Source organism: Hemicordylus capensis, chromosome 3 (genome assembly GCF_027244095.1).
Source record: "Hemicordylus capensis ecotype Gifberg chromosome 3, rHemCap1.1.pri, whole genome shotgun sequence".
NCBI lineage: Eukaryota > Metazoa > Chordata > Lepidosauria > Squamata > Cordylidae > Hemicordylus > Hemicordylus capensis.
In genome coordinates, this window is record NC_069659.1 from 358264825 (window position 1) to 358281415 (window position 16591).

Below are 16591 nucleotides of genomic sequence, written 5' to 3' on the forward strand. Positions count from 1 at the left end.
AAGCTAGAGTTGTGCCACCCTGGGTTAAAGTGTGGGCCTAGGAGTGGGCAGACCAGAGTTCAAGTCTCTATTCAGCCATAAATCCACGGAGTGGCTGTGCCAGCCTCTCCTCTCTCAGGCTGGCTGAGAGACAGCCTGGTTAACAGGGTTGTTGTGAGCATAACCATGTACACGGCTCTGGGCTCCTTCATGGAAGAGCCTTCCTTCAGTTCAGTAGTGTCTGAGCCTTGAGGTACAAAACTCAGGTACAGTTCACCAGAGTCTCTTCTTTTCATTAGGCAGCATTGTCCAATCATGAATGCTTTGGCTTCTGTAGGTATAATTTGAGATCTAATATCAGTCAATAGGTAGTTTGTTTGAGACATATGATGAGATAATTTCTATAAGATTTCCAGTTGCTGCAAGTTGCTGGAGTCCTTTACGATGTGCTGCGCAAGGTACTTTTATTTCTTAATTTAAGAATGATTTGTTTTGACATGAATTAAACACACACCTAATTCCACTCTTTGCAAAGAGTTGCAGACTGCAAAGCTGAAAATGAAACATTCCCCCCTCCCCCCGTCTCACCCAAAAGACATGATCATTTTGTGGTCCGATCTTATACTTGCACCATAAGATTTTACAAAATGGATCACAGGGGATTGTTTTAAAGTCATCGTTTCCCCCAGTGGAAGAGCACCTGCAGGCTGGTGTGCAAAAGGCCCCTTGTTCACTCCCTGGCAGCTTCTGCAAGCAGGAAACAACTTTTGTTTGTTTGTTTAAAAAAAGCAACCCTGGAGAGTTGTTGCCTATCAGAGTAGACACTACTAAACTAGAGGGACAAAGAGTTGGACTCAAATAGTCCCCCCCCCACCAGATTTCCAGTGGCGCCTGTGGAGCCACATAATTTTGAGGAGGCCTCAGACCTCACTTTGCAGTTAGCCCCCCAACCCCTTTGTCCGGCCCTGCCGATGGTCCATGGACATCTGCCTCAGGCAGGCTCACACACAAGCACAAGTTCTCACAAAGCGTGTGTGGTGGGTGGGGGGAGATTTCTATCCAACCTTGGTGTTGGTTTCAGCTTCTGCTGGTCAGAGGCAGTTCTGCTGGACTGCCTCTGACCATGAGGCTGCTATTCCTTTCCCGACTATTGTGGCCAGTAGCAACCATCACGCCGATGTCCCATAGATCTACGGGTCTAAGCATTTCAAAAGAGCCTCTTGCACTTTGCCAGTCACAAGATACCACAGCAGTGAGCTGGGCAGGCACTGTGCTCTTTCTTCCTTTTCTAATCCGGACTGGCGCCAAGGCCTCCTCACGCCCTGCAACATCACTGCATGGCAGCTGGATGCTTCCCCCCTCAGCCGCCTGGGCTGGGTCCCTTTTCCTCCTCCACAGGAACCTTTACAAGGTTCTTCCTGCTTGTATCCTCCTCACTGGCTGCTGCTCACTGAGAGCCACAGAGAAGGGAAGACTGTGTCCCTCTCTGGCCTTTTTCCTCCTCCTCCAAGCTTGGCATATCCTGCCACTGGAAGCCTGCTTACCCACCTCTCACTTCCTATTTTGACAGCTAGTTAACACCTGGCTCTTTAGGAAGTTCTTGGAGGCTGGCCAGAGTTGATGGGGTGTGGTTTCTGCTGCTGCCACAGCCAGAATCCTTGAATATTTTTATGGGTCTGTTTCAGATTTGGTTCTGAATGGCTCAGAAAAGATTCCCAGCTGGCTCTGCCTTTGCCTGTGGCAAGGAGTTCTCAGTGTGAATCCCAGGTTACCCCCCAGGGCCGGGTGTGCTCTGACTTTTAAAAACCCTGTTGACTGCCGGTGCCTGCGGCCTCTGGTCTTGGCACTCGGGCTGGCTGTTTGATTCTTCCACAAAAGCGTCCTCTTTTTTGGCCCAAGCACCCTGAACTAATGGTGCATTCTTCTTTCTGCCCTTGTGGTGAGCTGGAATGCTGCACGGTGAGATCTTTGGAAACCAGTCAAAAGGGAAGCATCATCATCTAGTGGGAAGGCTGGCCGGCAACCAGAAGGCAGGGATTTCAGGCTTGCTTTGAGAGGAAGGACACGGCCAGCCCCCAAGGACTAGTCCCTTTGAGTGAGAGAACATGGGCCCCCGCCCTGAGGACTGGCGGGGGGCACTTCCACAGCTGCAACCACACTCTGGGATCTGCACTGCACCTGATAAGTGCAGTCCCAGCAACAGACCCCAGTCCAACTGCACTTTAAGGGTCTGCCCTGCAGGAACAGAGGGAAGAAAGATGACACGGCTACCTTGCCTTGTGGTTTCTTTAGCTTAAAGGTTTGGGAGTAGCAAGCACTTTGCAACACCACCCGCTCCCCTCTTCTGCCAGGCCTGAGCCTTTGAAGCCTGTGACACAGTAGTAAAGAGAATGCCTGAGAGCATGTTCCAGAGGCTGTCCCCTCACCACTCTGCACCCCCGCTCAGCCCCATATAGTTCAAATGAGAGTGAAGTGCTTTCCACTTGTATTCCAAAATTAAGACCCCTGCCATCCAAAGGGGAGCTTGAAGCTGGTATTTGCAACATGGAACCAGTTAGGACAATTAGCATCATCGTTCTCATTTCTCCCCCCCCCCCCATTTTCTCCCAAATTTGTAGGCTGCTCCAAACTTCCATCTCAGGGTGGTTTACAACACCACAAAACAAATTAAAATGAAAACCATTTTAAAAACTTTTAAACCACAGTACAGTTTAAAAGTTAGGGTGAAGAAAATAAGGCTTTAGAGACTTTTAATAAGTTGTCAGAGATGGGGGATCTTATTTCAGCAGGGAGCATGTACCAAAGCCCCGGGGCAGCAACAGAGAAGGCCCGGCCCCAAGTTGCCACCAGACGGGCCAGTGGCAAATGCAGACGGACCTCTTCAGATGATCCAAAGGGCAGTGGGGGTAATGGCGAAGAAGATGTTGAGGTGATTCTCACGATCAGGCTAAATCAGGCTAAGGGAGCCTAGCCCAATTTCTCCCATGTGTGAGAACCACCAGGCTCGCAGCCAAGCCCGGTCTTACCAAAGTGGGTAACCCGCTAAAGTTACCCTCCCCTAAGCCCAGGTTAGCGAAATGAGCACTCCGCTAACCTGGGCTTTTGGACTGTGTATTGCTGTGGCGCGGCTCCGTGCCATGGCAACTCACAAATAGATACCCGACTGGGAGGCTAAAAAGCAGCCTCCTGGCTCGGGGGTCTCTCCAGCATGCCCTGAGCGCCCCCGATCCCCGCCGACTCCGTGAGGGAGCCGGCAGTCGCGTGGGTGGCTCTGCGGGCGCTCGTCTGTGGGGAGAGCGGTTCCCACTGGCGGTTCCCATCTGGCAGTTCCCACTCATTGTGGGAACCACCCCGTTCACTTAAATACCCAGGGCCTACGCTGTTTGGGGCTTTATAGGTTATAACCAGAATCTTGCTCATGCTTTTCTGGTTCTAGGAAGCAGTTCAGCCCGTGAGCAATTACAGGACAGAATACCCGCTGCTTGCTCTCCGCCTTCTCCCCGGGCACTTTCAAAACTGGCTTGTCAGGATTTCCCTCTTCTCAAAGCCCACAGCCTTGTGTCTCTGCAGCTCTCACTGCCAGATAGCACTTGGGTGGTGGGGAAGGTCAGACGCGGGACCGGTGGCTTCCCGAGGCCTTTCGAAGCTCCAGAGCACAAGCTCCCGTCATCTCTGAGACCCTTCCTCACAACTGCAAGGGCAGGGCCAGGGCTGAGGGGAGGCTGGAGCACGGCCCATAGCAACCGTGTAGCAGACGAGAAGGCTGTTGGGACACGGACCACAGACGAGAGAGAAATGTCACAGAGCCCCTAAACGTGGAGCCTTTCTCACAGCGATTTTGGTGGTTAGGATACTTATATGCTCCCTTTCAAGGAGTTAATCACAAAGCGTAAAAAGAAAAGCATCTTGACAACAATGTTAAAAGAGCAGCCGCCCTTCCAAGGCCTGTACTGAGAGATGAAACGGGGCTTCTCCTGGCCCTGAAAGGAATGGAGGGCAGCCTTTCTGGGGCGAGCGGGATCCTTAGAAAAAGAGGAGAGCTGGTCTGCCGCTTCCTGCTGTGGTGGCACTGCCGCTAAGCCCCCTTGTGCAGCACCGGCACACTGATGGCATCCGCACAGGCGCAGGCACGATTTGTGAGATCCGCATGGTGTTGTCAGCCAATGGCCCCCACACGTGCGTGGATGCCATGTGCATGATGCCGGTGCCACGCAGGGGTTCTTGGGGGCAGTGCTGCCACAGCAGAAAGGGCCTGCTCTCCTCCTCTCCCCGTGGTGCTCAGCCAGTGCTCAACTCAGTTCACGCACATCCCTAGCGGGAGTTTCCATAAACCCAAACCTTTCAGGGTTGGCAGCCCTATTTCCTTGGGGGCCAGCCAGCCCCTTCCTCTCAGCTGTCATCTGGCCAACCAGTCCCAGTCAAGTCCCTCCCTCTGACAAGCGGCCTTCTCTCGACTCCCTTCTTCAGCTTGGAACAAACTCCAGCAAACTGGTTGCCAGATCTCCTGGTAAGGCCCAAAGGGGCAACTCAGGGGCCGGCCAGCTGCACAGGGTGGCAGCAGACTTCCTCTTCCCTGCAGGGGAGACGACTGTGGGGCCTGAACCTCCTGCCTCACACAGCACCACCACATGAGCAGTGCTTTAGCAGTGAGCAACTTTGGCAGCTTCATGCGTTTGTACTGTATGTTCAATTTCAGTCTCAGTAGCTATTTTAGATACTTCACTCCAGACTCAAATCCTGTGGACATTGGTGGAGATTATCTCCCAGTGCTAAGACGGAGCCCAGATGGGGGAATTCTGCAAAAGCAGTAACATCAAGGTTTGACTAGAATTAGGCTCCAGCTCTGGAACCTGTTTGCCTCCCAGAGATCAGATCCGGAACAGATTAAGTAGGAATGAAGAGACTGTTCCTGGACACGTGTAGAGTGCTTTCCCCTAATCACTGAGTAACCACAGTCCATTCCAGTATCTCTCCCCTTGAATTCGGGGGCAGTGTTCTTTCTAGGTCAGAGGATGAGGCTTTCAGGTAGACTCAGGCCACCCACATGTTCAAACCCCTGCTCTGCTTAGAATTAAGCCACAAAACATCAAAGTGGGACCAATGTCTCTTGGCTTCCCAAAGCACGAGGTTGATAAAAGCAAATGAAAGACCAGCCTTACCTTCCGAAGGTCGTACACGGTGAGGCCGATGGAGATGATGGACAAGAGAATAATGGCAATCGAGTACTCAATGTATCCCTGGATCAGCCAGAGACTCAGGGTGAAGGCTTGGAACACGTAAAAAGGGTTCAGAATCTGCGGAGAGAGCACAGGCCACAAGATCACAGGCATGCTCAGATGGCTGCGGGCTGTCCCAGTGGCCCTTCCAGAAGCCACCGGAACCCCTTTGTCACCGGAGCCCCCTCTGTCTCTTGAGCTTCACACAGCAAGGCCTCTGTGGCACTTCTTAAAAGCGAAAGGTGAAGGCAGACAGCATGTTCGCAGAGTGGTCAGGCCACTCTAGAAGCACCTTCATGGTGGTCATGCAAAAGATACCTTTCCCCTCTACAGTCAATCTCAGAAATAAACATAGATCTGTAAGTCTACAGCAACATCTGACTGTAGATTGTGCTGATCAGCTAGTGCACATAATGTCACCAAGAAACTGACCCTGTCCCCATTCCCTGGAGCAGTTTTGCCATTTAAAAACCCTGTTCAAATAAAATAAAATAAAATGATGATGATGATGATGATGATTGATGATACAACAGAAGAATAGATACACAGAGAAATATATATGCCATGTCTAAGACAACCGAACTGGGCAGCCCACTGGAATTGTGGGGAGTGCAGAGAGCAGCAAGAGTGACACCAGCAGTGTTCCCTCTAACAGGTATTCCCAGATGTTGTTGACTATAAGTCCCAGCATCCTCAGCTGCAATTGCCTTTGCTTGGGGATTATGGGAGTTGTAGTCAATAACATCTGGGAATCCCTATTAGAGGGAACATTGGACTCCCCTTCAACTGGGTGGTCTATGCACACCTTCTCCTGTGAATGGTGAAGGCCAGTTCATGCTGCAAGTGGCCTCTCTTAAGCAAGTCATCTCTCCTCGCTGGAATATTTCTCCTTTGGGGCTGGGCTCAGCTCTAATCCAGTGTGGTTCTAAGGAAGCTGGTGAATGTGCAGCAATGCCTGCAGAAGGACCAGCTGCTCCATGGTTGCCAGACTGCTTCTCAAGGCCCAGCCTCACATTTTGGCCTGTTTTAGGCAACACCTTTCATTGTCGTGCCCACCCCTTCAGTTCTCCGCAAGCAGCAACTCAAAGACAGCGTTTTGTTCCCAGGACGATCCCTTTTGGAAGTGGGCACATTCATGGGGAAACTTGAGCAGGTTGTAGTTGCCCAGATCTCTTTTCTGAGTCCAAATCCATGAGCAGGACCAGTCAAGCAGCAAACCAGGCTCCTGGATCTGTCTCAGAACCAGCACAAGTATCAGCAATCCCAATGGAGTATTTCCATGCTTGTCCATTCATGCAGAGGCGTAACTATAGGGGGGGCAGGGGGGGCACGTGCCCCGGGCGCCATCTTTTCTGGTCACGTGGGGGGCGCCGGCATGACAAAAAAAATTTTTTTAATTTTTTTTTTTAATTTTGTTAATACAAATGTTTCCTGCTCAGTGCAGCAGTGCTGCAGCAGTCAAGGGAGCGTGTCGGCGCCCCCTCCCCCACGAGCGGTCCCTTCTGTGCCGCCCGCGCGCCCCCCCCCCCATTGCTTTGCTGGCGCCTGGTGGCCAGTCAGTGGCCTGGCTTGGCGGCGGCGGCGGCGGGCGCTTGTGAAGAAAAACCTAAGTATAATGTAGTATGTTGGGGGGCGGGGGGGGGGGGGGGCGCCATTTCAGTGCTTGCCCCGGGCTCAGTTTTCCCTAGTTACGCCTCTGCATTCATGGAATCATTCAGAATGGGATCCGGTGCATAACACACACAGAGGACATGATACAGCCCAATGTTTTAAGTGCCTTTGATTTCAGAAGAGGAATTAAGCACACATTTAAATCTTAACCACTGAGATCAAGAGGACCCCAAAACACCTAACTTTGGGCTGGGTTGTTGTGTCTTTCCATGCTGTCTTAAGAGAACCAGACCTCAAGGGAAGCAGAGATGGGGGCAATATTGGGGATGGAGAGCAGACTCATTTGTCAGTTAAAAGGCACTAAAAACGACCAATGGAGCTCAAACGTTTAAAATGTACACTATGTATTTAGTTACCGTGTATCTCCCAAAGATGTGCATTCACGCCCAGTGATCCCTTTTTGCCCTTGCCACTTCTGTCCCTCATAAGAACAGCCCTGATGGATCAGGCCCAAGGAAGCCCATCTAGTCCAGCCTCCAGCTTCACACAGTGGTCCACCTCCTCACTCTCCACTGTCCAACTCATTCATACCATCATCAAGAGTTGCTACTCAAAAGGCCAACCCACACAAAGTGGTCATATACTCTTTTGAAAGGTGTGGTTGAGGTGATATAATGGAAAAACCCCTTCAGACCCTCACACAAAATACTTTTAAAAACAAGGATGGGGGTGGAAAGGCAGGACACAGAAGGAACACCTGTTACCTCTTTAAAAAGCAGTTTCCAGATGGGGCGAATTTCCACTTTGATGGTGTTGGGCCCACAAATCAACCTCCTGCGAAAGGGAGAGATGGAGGAGATTCCATTAATATCTGCACAACATGCGGCACCTTGAGACAGGTCAGGGGGCAGGATTTAAATCTATACTATGACTATTACTATTGAGATCAAGAATAACAATAAGTTGATATGATAAACAAGACTGGTGGAGACAGAGAGTGAGTGAGACACAGAGAAACCGACACTCGCAAGGGAGTCGTGAGAGCCCCCAATGCACGTGTATGTACCCGATGAGAGCCAGTAAGGTCAGGTCCTTGAAGATTTTGACAGGGAGGGAGTTGCACATGCTGACAGGGGGAAACAGAGAGGGGCTACTTCAGAAGGAATCTGTCGTGCTCCTCGCCCCATAGTGTTATCCCCATGTGGCAGGAGGAGGGAGTGGTTGACAAAACATCCTCAGACACAAGACATGGTATGGTCAGGCGGACTCTGCGCTGTGAGCCTTACCTGAGATCTTGCTCTTTCCTTGTCAGTCCACCTCCATACTTGTGATGGATTTGATAACAAGTGTGGCTGTCCTCAAGTGACCTGGACAAGGGTCAGCAACGAAAGACTAAGTCATTTTTCACACAGAGACCTTATTGGGTTTCTCAGAGTCTCCCACTAGCAAGTTCTAACTCACCCAACTCTATTGAACTGCTTGGCAGAGTAGTCCCAGACGTAGCGGATTTTTTGTACTTGGATGTATCTGACCTGCAAAAACAAAGCACAATGGAGCCACTAGGAGGAACAAGACCTCAGGTGTGGTTGCTGCTGGATCCCAGCCCTAACTCTGACTGCTTCTCGGGTTCTGGCAGAGGCAGATTGCTTCACAACCAGAAGGGGACTTAACTGGACTCAGAAGTGGGCTCTATGGGCTCAGAACAGTCTCCTGTTGCCATGCTAGGTCTTAGCTAGGGCCCATGGGCTTCAGCAAAGGTCATGTCATCCACCATGGGTTTTGGATTTCTCCTTCAATGTAGTCCTGCTCCTGATCCCTACTCTGCAAGTTGCAACCTCCTACACACGTACCCCAAATAGTCTCAAGGGTGCCCAGTGGCCCTGAATCCTCAACTTGCACATGGAACTATTCAGGCCTGTGTACTGGTTACAGCACTGCCGCTGGCCTGGATGACTAATTTAGTGTTGGTGAAGCAGGTCCAAGCCCCGCCATTTAAGGAGGAGACTTTGCCAGAGCTCACCGACAAAGCTATGGACTTGCAGTAGGGCCTAGAGACTTTAGACCCTCCCCCACCAAGGGAAGCCGAGTCCAGGTGGAATTCTGAGGAAATGGAGCTTTCCTGAAGGGGGACCACTCCGGTTCTCCCATCTCTAACCTCAGGTGGATGCACGGCTCATTCCCTTCCTATCCAGCATGGGGAAGAGGAGGTGGAAGAAATACGAGCTCATTCCCCCCCATCAGCTGCCGTGAATCCCTCAATTCTTACTCCAAGCAAAACTTACTTTCCAGTAAGGCTTCATTATGGCTTTGTTTATGAATGAATCCTTGTCTGTCTTGAAGATGTGATCCAATTTTTCACTGTCCAAGAAATTCAACAAGTCAACCCAGATCACCTTCTTTTTAAAGTATCTCTGAAACTCATCCTAGAGAAAATACAGAAAGTTTTGGTGATTCCTCTTATAGCATAGATTCATACTCTTATTTGAGCAGTAATCTGATATTACTTTAGGGTGTTTTCCAGATTACACACTGGAACGTACCCACACTGTATCCTCTAAGTGCCCCTCCATATTGCCTGCGTTTCCACATCGGTGCCGCTGTGTAGTAAGCAGGGTGTGTTCACATTTCCCATGCCTTGATTTGAATTTTAACGATGCATTTTTGCCCTACAATGTCATAAATGAGCTGTGGGAAAGTAATTGTATTTTTCCGTTGTAGGGAGCCTTGCCCAACATTTTATTCATTGTAGTGTTTTGCAGTGTGGACAGTTATTTGAGCCCCACCCCTTGCTTCCTCTGTCCCCTCGCCATGAGGAGAGAAATCTAGGGAAAAATCTCTGCACCCCACACCTCCTTCCTCCTCTCATAACTGGAGCTCCTCAACACAGAAGGGGAGGGGAAGGGAGGAGATCGAAGGGGTGTTGTTGCTGCTGTTGTTCCACCAGGGTTCTTTTGTGCATTCCCCTTTTAATTCGCTACTTTAGACAGAGACTCATACTAGTGCAGCTGAGCAGATTTCTGAAGCCAACCCTTTCTCATGCATTTTTTTACAGAAGAGGAAGCCCACTAAACTCAATCATTTACTTCTGTGCAATCCCACTTGCTTAAGAGCTTCCCTATAGGAACATAGGAAACTGCCATATACTGAGTCAAACCATTGGTCTATCTAGCTCAGGATTGTCTTCACAGACTGGCAGCGGCTTCTCCAAGGCTGCAGGCAGGAATCTCTCTCAGCCCTATCTGGCAACGTACTGTATGCTTTGGTAGTTTGTTGGTTCAATTAAAAAAATCTTGTCCTATTAAAAAAATAAAAAATCTTGTCCTATCTTGGAGAAGCCAGGGAGGGAACTTGAAACCTTCTGCTCTTCCAAGAGCGGCTCCATCCCCTGCTGAGGGGAATATCTTGCAGTGCTCACACATCAAGTCTCCCATTCATATGCAATCAGGACAGACCCTGCTTAGCTATGGGGACAAGTCATGCTTGCTACCACAAGACCAGCTCTCCTCTCCCCATCTCTTACAACTTTTTAAAAGGCAGTCAAGACACATTTGTTCACCCAGGCTTTTAATTAGATACTGTTTTAATTGTTTGATGATTTTTAATAGTTTTAACGTTGTTTTAAATTTTAAATAGTTGCAATGTTTTAATCTTTTCATTTGTTGTTTTTATTGTTTTGTTGTAAACTGCCCAGAGATTTGCGTTTTGGGCAGTATACAAATATGTTAAATAAATACATAATAAATATACTACAAGACAAAGGGTAGAGAGAGAGAACAGCCACTTACTTAAAAGCAAGCCCATTGAACTGAATCATGATTCATTTACTTCTTTGCAATCCCACAGCGCTCACAGGAGGATCACTCGCCTCCCCTCCACCTCTTCCCTCCTATTTCTTTCTTTCTCTGGAGGTGTGCCACCACCGTCCTCCGTCCTCAGGAGAAGGCCCGGCAGGAGGGACGCAACGAGGGCGAAGGTGGAGAGAAGAAAGCCGCAAGGCTCCCCGACCCTAGTGAGGCTCTGCCAGGGGCAGGCCCATCCTCAGGGCGGGGCAACTGGTGTGATCACCCCGGGCTGTGCATTTGGAAGGGCCCCACGGCGCTAGTGCCATGGTGGTGGTGTGAGCGGCAAGCAGCCCGCCTCACTGATTGCTCAGCTCCAGCCTCCCGCCGGCTGGGGCGGGGATCAGCAAGCAGCCTGCTCTGCTCACCCGCCACAGCTCCCAGCAGCACAGCAGTCGACACAGCCACCTCCATGGGTGCAGGGGGGAGTAGCAGTGGCCAGTGAGAGGTGAAGGGCCTGCTCCACGCAGCCAGGCTGCCCATGTGCCCGCCTCAGCTGCCATTTGGCTGGCTCTGCCACTGTCTAAAGCATTTCTTCAGTTTAAGTATGATCTTGGTGGTCAGGGTGAGACGAGAATGAAGGCCATATTGCTATTCTTTCTTTTTTTTAATTTTAATTTTATTTTATTCAACATATAAAAAGGCCACCTTTTACCAGCACTGTCATCAATTTTCAATACAAAAGACTAACAACATTTTTGAAAACAACCATTACTGTAAATATGTGCACACAGACATAAAACGAGGGCCACACACTCAATAATGACTGAAAAATACGAAGGAAAATTGAGGAAGTAAGTTGTACCTATTGTTGGAGTGACTGGCCAGAAAGTACACAAACCTTTTTTGCAATCTATGGATTGCAAGGTGGGGGACTGTCTATTGTCACATCAGTTCCTTTATATGCCGGAATACCCACTCCCTGTTTGCGGACAAGATATGCTTTGTAAAATGAGAGCAGAATTAACGTTCTCTCCAGGGAGAATCACTTTATCTGTCCCGAAAGAGGAGAAATGGCAAGTACAGGTATATCTTCTAGGAACTGAGAAGACTGTTTGTCCCATACCTGAGGAGGTTTTAAATGCTGTATTCCCACTAGTATGGGCTGGCAAGATGCCAGGAAGGGCCTGTTTTGTTCCACACGTGTACAGTGAACTGAAAGAAATCATAGTCCCTCCCTGAATTCCGCAGTATCCAATTCGATACGAATCTTGGATTGTATCTTCTGGACCCATGATCCAGAAGTTTTTCCTGAGCCATTTTAGAAGGGCGGTATAAAAATCAAATAAATAAATATTTATTTATTTATTATTCATTTATTTGATTTTTATACCGCCCTTCTGAAATTTGTAAATATGAGCTTTTACGGCCGTGCCAGTCTAACACGCCAATTATACCCATCAAAAAGGCCAAAACCGGAGAATATCATATTGTGCAAGATCTGAGGGCTGTAAACCAAGTCATTAAAATTATCCACCCTGCCCTTCCAAACCCATATACTCTAATGTCTACCATTTCAGGAGACTCTGCTTATTTCTCTGTATTGGATTTAAAGGATGTTTTTTTCTGTATTCCTGTCGCTAGAGAGAGTCAAGAGCTGTTCGCATTCAACTGGGAGGATCCAGAGACTGGTAGGTGGTTCAAGCTATGCTGGGCAGTGCTAGCCCAGGGTTTTTGCAACTCCCCTGTCCTGTTCAGTACCGCCCTTGGGCAGGACCTAGGGAGGCCAGAAGAGGAGGGCCTGATGTTTCGCTATGAACTGCTTCAATTTGTGGATGATTTGTTCCTTGCCTGTAGGGACCGCCCCTCTTGCATAGTATTAACAATCAGCTTACTAAATTTCCTGGGCCTAGCAGGCTATTGGAGTCCAAAAAGCAAAGTACAGATTGCGCTTGAGAAAGTAACCTCTCTGGGTTTTGAGATCACACAGGGAAAGTGCGCCCTGCTACCGGAAAGTAAAGAGGCCATCTGCCGACTGTCGGCCCCTACTACACGAAAACAACTATGCAGTTTCCTGGGCATGGCCGGTTTCTGTCGCATCTGGATTCCCAGCTTCGGATTGGTGGCGAAACCTCTATACGAGCCAACTCAAGGTAAGGAAACCAACCCCTTCAGGTGGAGCCCCAAGTGCGAAGCGGTTTTCAGGGAACGGAAGCAAAAGCTTATAAGTGCCCCAGCGCTTGGCCTTCCAGATTTGGAAAACCCGTTTAAGCATTTTGTTCATGAGCAAAGGGGAGTAGCTGTGGGTGTGCTGACGCAACAGCTGGGTGACCGGGGACAGCTGGTAGCTTATTTCTCCAAGCAACTGGATGAGGTAGCCCGTGGCTGGGCCCCCCTTCTGTGTGCCGTAGCAGCAGCCACTGGAGTCCTGAAGGAGGTGGAGAAGTTTACCCTAGGCCAGAAACTGACAATGTATGTACCCCACGCTGTGCTTACAGTGCTTGATGAGCATGGCAGTTGTCGGCTTACCCCTTTACGTAGGATCAAGTTCTATGTGGACCTGATAGGGAATTCAAATGTCATATTAGCAATTACATCTGCTCTTAACCCAGCCACCTTGCTCCCTTTTGAGCCAGCGCAGGAACAGGAACATGACTGTTTGCAAGCTGTGGACTGCACCTATGCTAGCTACCCTGATTTCAAGGATGAGGCCCTCCTGAACACCGACATCGAGGACTACACCGATGGCAGCAGTTTCCTGCAAGTGGGACTATGCAAGGCTGGCTACGCAGTGGTAACTGATTAAGATATCCTGGAGGCAGAGCCACTCTCGTTAGGGACTTCGGCCCAGCTTGCTGAGATCATCGCTCTGACCAGGGCCCTGCAGTTGGTAAAGGGACTCCACACCAATGTTTTCACAGATTCAAGGTACACTTTCGGGGTTCTACACACACATGGAGCAATCTTGATGGAGAGAGGTCGTGTGCGGTATCCAGCCAAAACTATTGCACCACCCCTTCCTCAAGGGGAAAACACTAGCTCCACCACACACAAACATTTAAATTTGCACACAGAAAACTCCCAGGACAGCCAGTGTCCTGCAACTGAAGATAACAGCCCAGTTGGAATAGAGGACCCCCAGGACAGCCAACGTCCTGCTTCGCAGGAGAAGAACACCTGGAAGGCGGAGCCTATAGAAAGGTTGAGATGGCTTTTCACAAAGGACTCATAGTTCTCACTCTCTGGGGGTCCTGAGATTCTCCTTGGCCATATATTGGCCATGGAGGATACAGAAGCATGCAAGCGAGTTGAACACTTTTGAGACACTGAAATAGCTTATGGCCAGAGAATTAAATGTATCAAACTGTTGCGTATGCACCCAAATTCCCCACCATGCAGAAGGATTGCCATGGCATGGGTTACTTTATTCCTGGCCAGAAGAATGTCATATGCTCATGCAATGGGATATCTATCCCCCTCACAAAGATCGATGTCAGCTGAAATGTCTGTACTGTATCACAACTGTACTATTGAAGTGAAAAACATAGTATATTGACCAAGATAACCAGGAAGACTTCTTTCCTTGGCAGGGGCCATTTCCCCAGTAAAGTCCCTACGCCAGTTAGACTAAGAGACCCTCCTGAAGGTTTCATATGTTATTCACACCTCAAAACTGTTAACCATATCTGGTTTGCAGACAACAGTACTTGCACCTGTTCCCTTTCTGTAAATCACCAATTCTGTACCATAGGTGTGGGAAATCAAACCTATACCTTCTGCCTGACCCAAGGTGCAGTCGCTCTAATGAACAAGGGTGACAATGGCTTCGCAGCTGGCACAGATGTCTGGTGGGTCTGTCGGAGGAGTGCCTGTAAGTGGTTGCCCCAAGGTTGGTTTGGATCCTGTTACAAGGCCTCTTTGGTTCCCCCATTCAGATTTTGAGATAAACAAGCCCCAGGACGCCCACACCCACATAGGGTCAGTCAACCCCTAGGGTCTGTCATCTCTGGGGGGCAGGGTACAGATTTGGTATGATTATGCTTCCACGGTATGGGACAGGAAAACTTGCTGTTATTTATTTATTTATTTATTTATTTATTTATTTATTTATTTATTTATCAAATTTGTACACTGCCCCAAACTTTCGTCTCTGGGCAGTTAACAGCATAAATCAAGTTAAAATATATACAAAAACTTAAAACAATTTAAAAATAACCCACAAATTAAAACCTTAAAAAGCTTGGGTGAAGAGGTGGGTTTTCAAATGCTTTCTAAAAATTGTCATGTATAATCAAATATCAAAATGTCTGTCAAAATTTGCAAATGGAACTCTAAGTGCTATAAATGAAACTAATTTAGAAATGTACCAAATTAGGATGGTAGCCCTACAGAACAGACAAGCTTTAGACTATATATTAGCGGCACAAGGGGGGACTTGCACACTAATCAAAGAAGAATGCTGCATGTTTCTCCCAGACAATTCTGCTGAAATCAATAGTCATCTCTTTTCTGCAGATCAGGCATATAAGCAATGGGAGGAAGAAAATGCCAAGAACCATGTCTCTTTTGGTTCACCTCTTGGCTGCTTGATGTGGGACAATGAGTAAAGAAGGTTTTGATGATTTGTTTTATTATTCTGATCATGTTGATAGCTTTAGGATGCTGTATACAATGTGTGCCAGGGTATGTGTGTTAGAGGTTGTTGATTTTTACCCACAATAGGTAAAAATCTCAGAGCACTAAGGAATGAGCACACACTCCAGTTACAGAGTAGGTAGCAGAGGATGGTTTGGATATTGCAGCTATTTAGAGAAAACACATGGAGATCCTTGTGTGACTAAACACTAAACATTTATTGGTTAAATACACTTAGACAGGAAAGACCTATCTCTAATCTAAAGGACTACATAGTGGATAGGTAAGGAGAGAGAGAGAGAGATGTTTCCATCTGCTCTCTAGGAGGAAAGGAAGGATTGTGACTCAGCACAGGAAGTGCTGCAGAGTCCGTTCAGGGGTCATAGAGTAGGGACAGATAGGGAGACCCTGACTCACTGTCTCTACTCCCAGTTGGTGCAAAAGGTCGATGCACTGGAAGTTCATCTCCAACAATGTGTAAGCCCTTACATAAGTTGCCAGACAGGCCAGTGGCTGGGCCTGCTGGAGCACAATTTATTGCTTTGCAACATCTGAATGAATATATCAGTAAGGCCTGAAAAGTGTAATATTCTTTTCTGTTCTATTCCACTTTTGGCCTCAAGGAGGGATTCTGACATGCGAAGATTAGATTAGAAAAACCTCTAAGTTATCTCTCAGCTATACTTGACATGAGTAACGCCAATTTCTGCTCTCATGCACTAAGCCAGAGACTTCTGCCATGGCCTGATTTCCTACTCAGCACGTAGAAGGCATCTGGCTAGGTGATATCAGCATATTCACACTCTCATGTCATAGAAGACTTGGGCCTCTCTTGATCTCCCTGTGACCAGGAGGGGGGACATTTCCTTTATGTTCCTCAATGTACCCCTGATGTCTCCTTGATGTTTCTTGATGTTCCCTTGATTGAGAATATCTATGAAGGCCAGTGGGCTGTAAAGCACTAACAATGTCAGCTATTGTATCTGTAAAGACTCATGGATGCTGGTTATTGTGATGGATCACCAGACCATCTTCCTTTCCCTTGATTTGCTAAAGTGTGAAACTTGTAACCATTCTTGTATATAAACCTGTGGCAGGCTCTGTCTTGGCTGCTGCCCTGCTTTTTCTGGAAACTATTCCCAGTGTATGGCCTTGCTCTTTTCAATCCGCAGAGATAAATAAAGCTCTTTCTTTTAAATGGTCTCCGGTTTGGTGAACTAATTGGCTAGCGCACCAGGTAAATGAACCCAGTTTTCGGGTAGCAATAATACCATTTTATTATAAATATTAAAATCCATATTAAAGTTTGCTCCCAAAAGTCCAAACATGGACTCCATTCAAGACAGAAAATGGTCATATTGCTTTCCTTTC

At 48.3% G+C, this 16591-nt stretch overlaps 1 protein-coding gene across 9 annotated transcripts in view; it reads right to left on the minus strand.

The window, feature by feature from the left end:
- The window catches only part of ATP13A5 (ATPase 13A5), a 94767-nt gene that overhangs the window by 67394 nt on the left and 10782 nt on the right, over positions 1-16591 (minus strand). For all 9 annotated transcript variants that reach the window (XR_008319264.1, XM_053308478.1, XM_053308480.1 and 6 more), the window contains exons 3-7: positions 9089-9229; positions 8268-8338; positions 8093-8173; positions 7571-7640; positions 5139-5273 (exon numbers count right to left, since the gene is read on the minus strand). Coding sequence is in view for 8 of the 9 variants with exons in the window: in XM_053308478.1 (XP_053164453.1) it covers positions 5139-5273; positions 7571-7640; positions 8093-8173; positions 8268-8338; positions 9089-9229 (498 nt within the window). In the remaining variant the exon portion in view is untranslated. The remainder of the gene's footprint in view (positions 1-5138; positions 5274-7570; positions 7641-8092; positions 8174-8267; positions 8339-9088; positions 9230-16591) is intronic.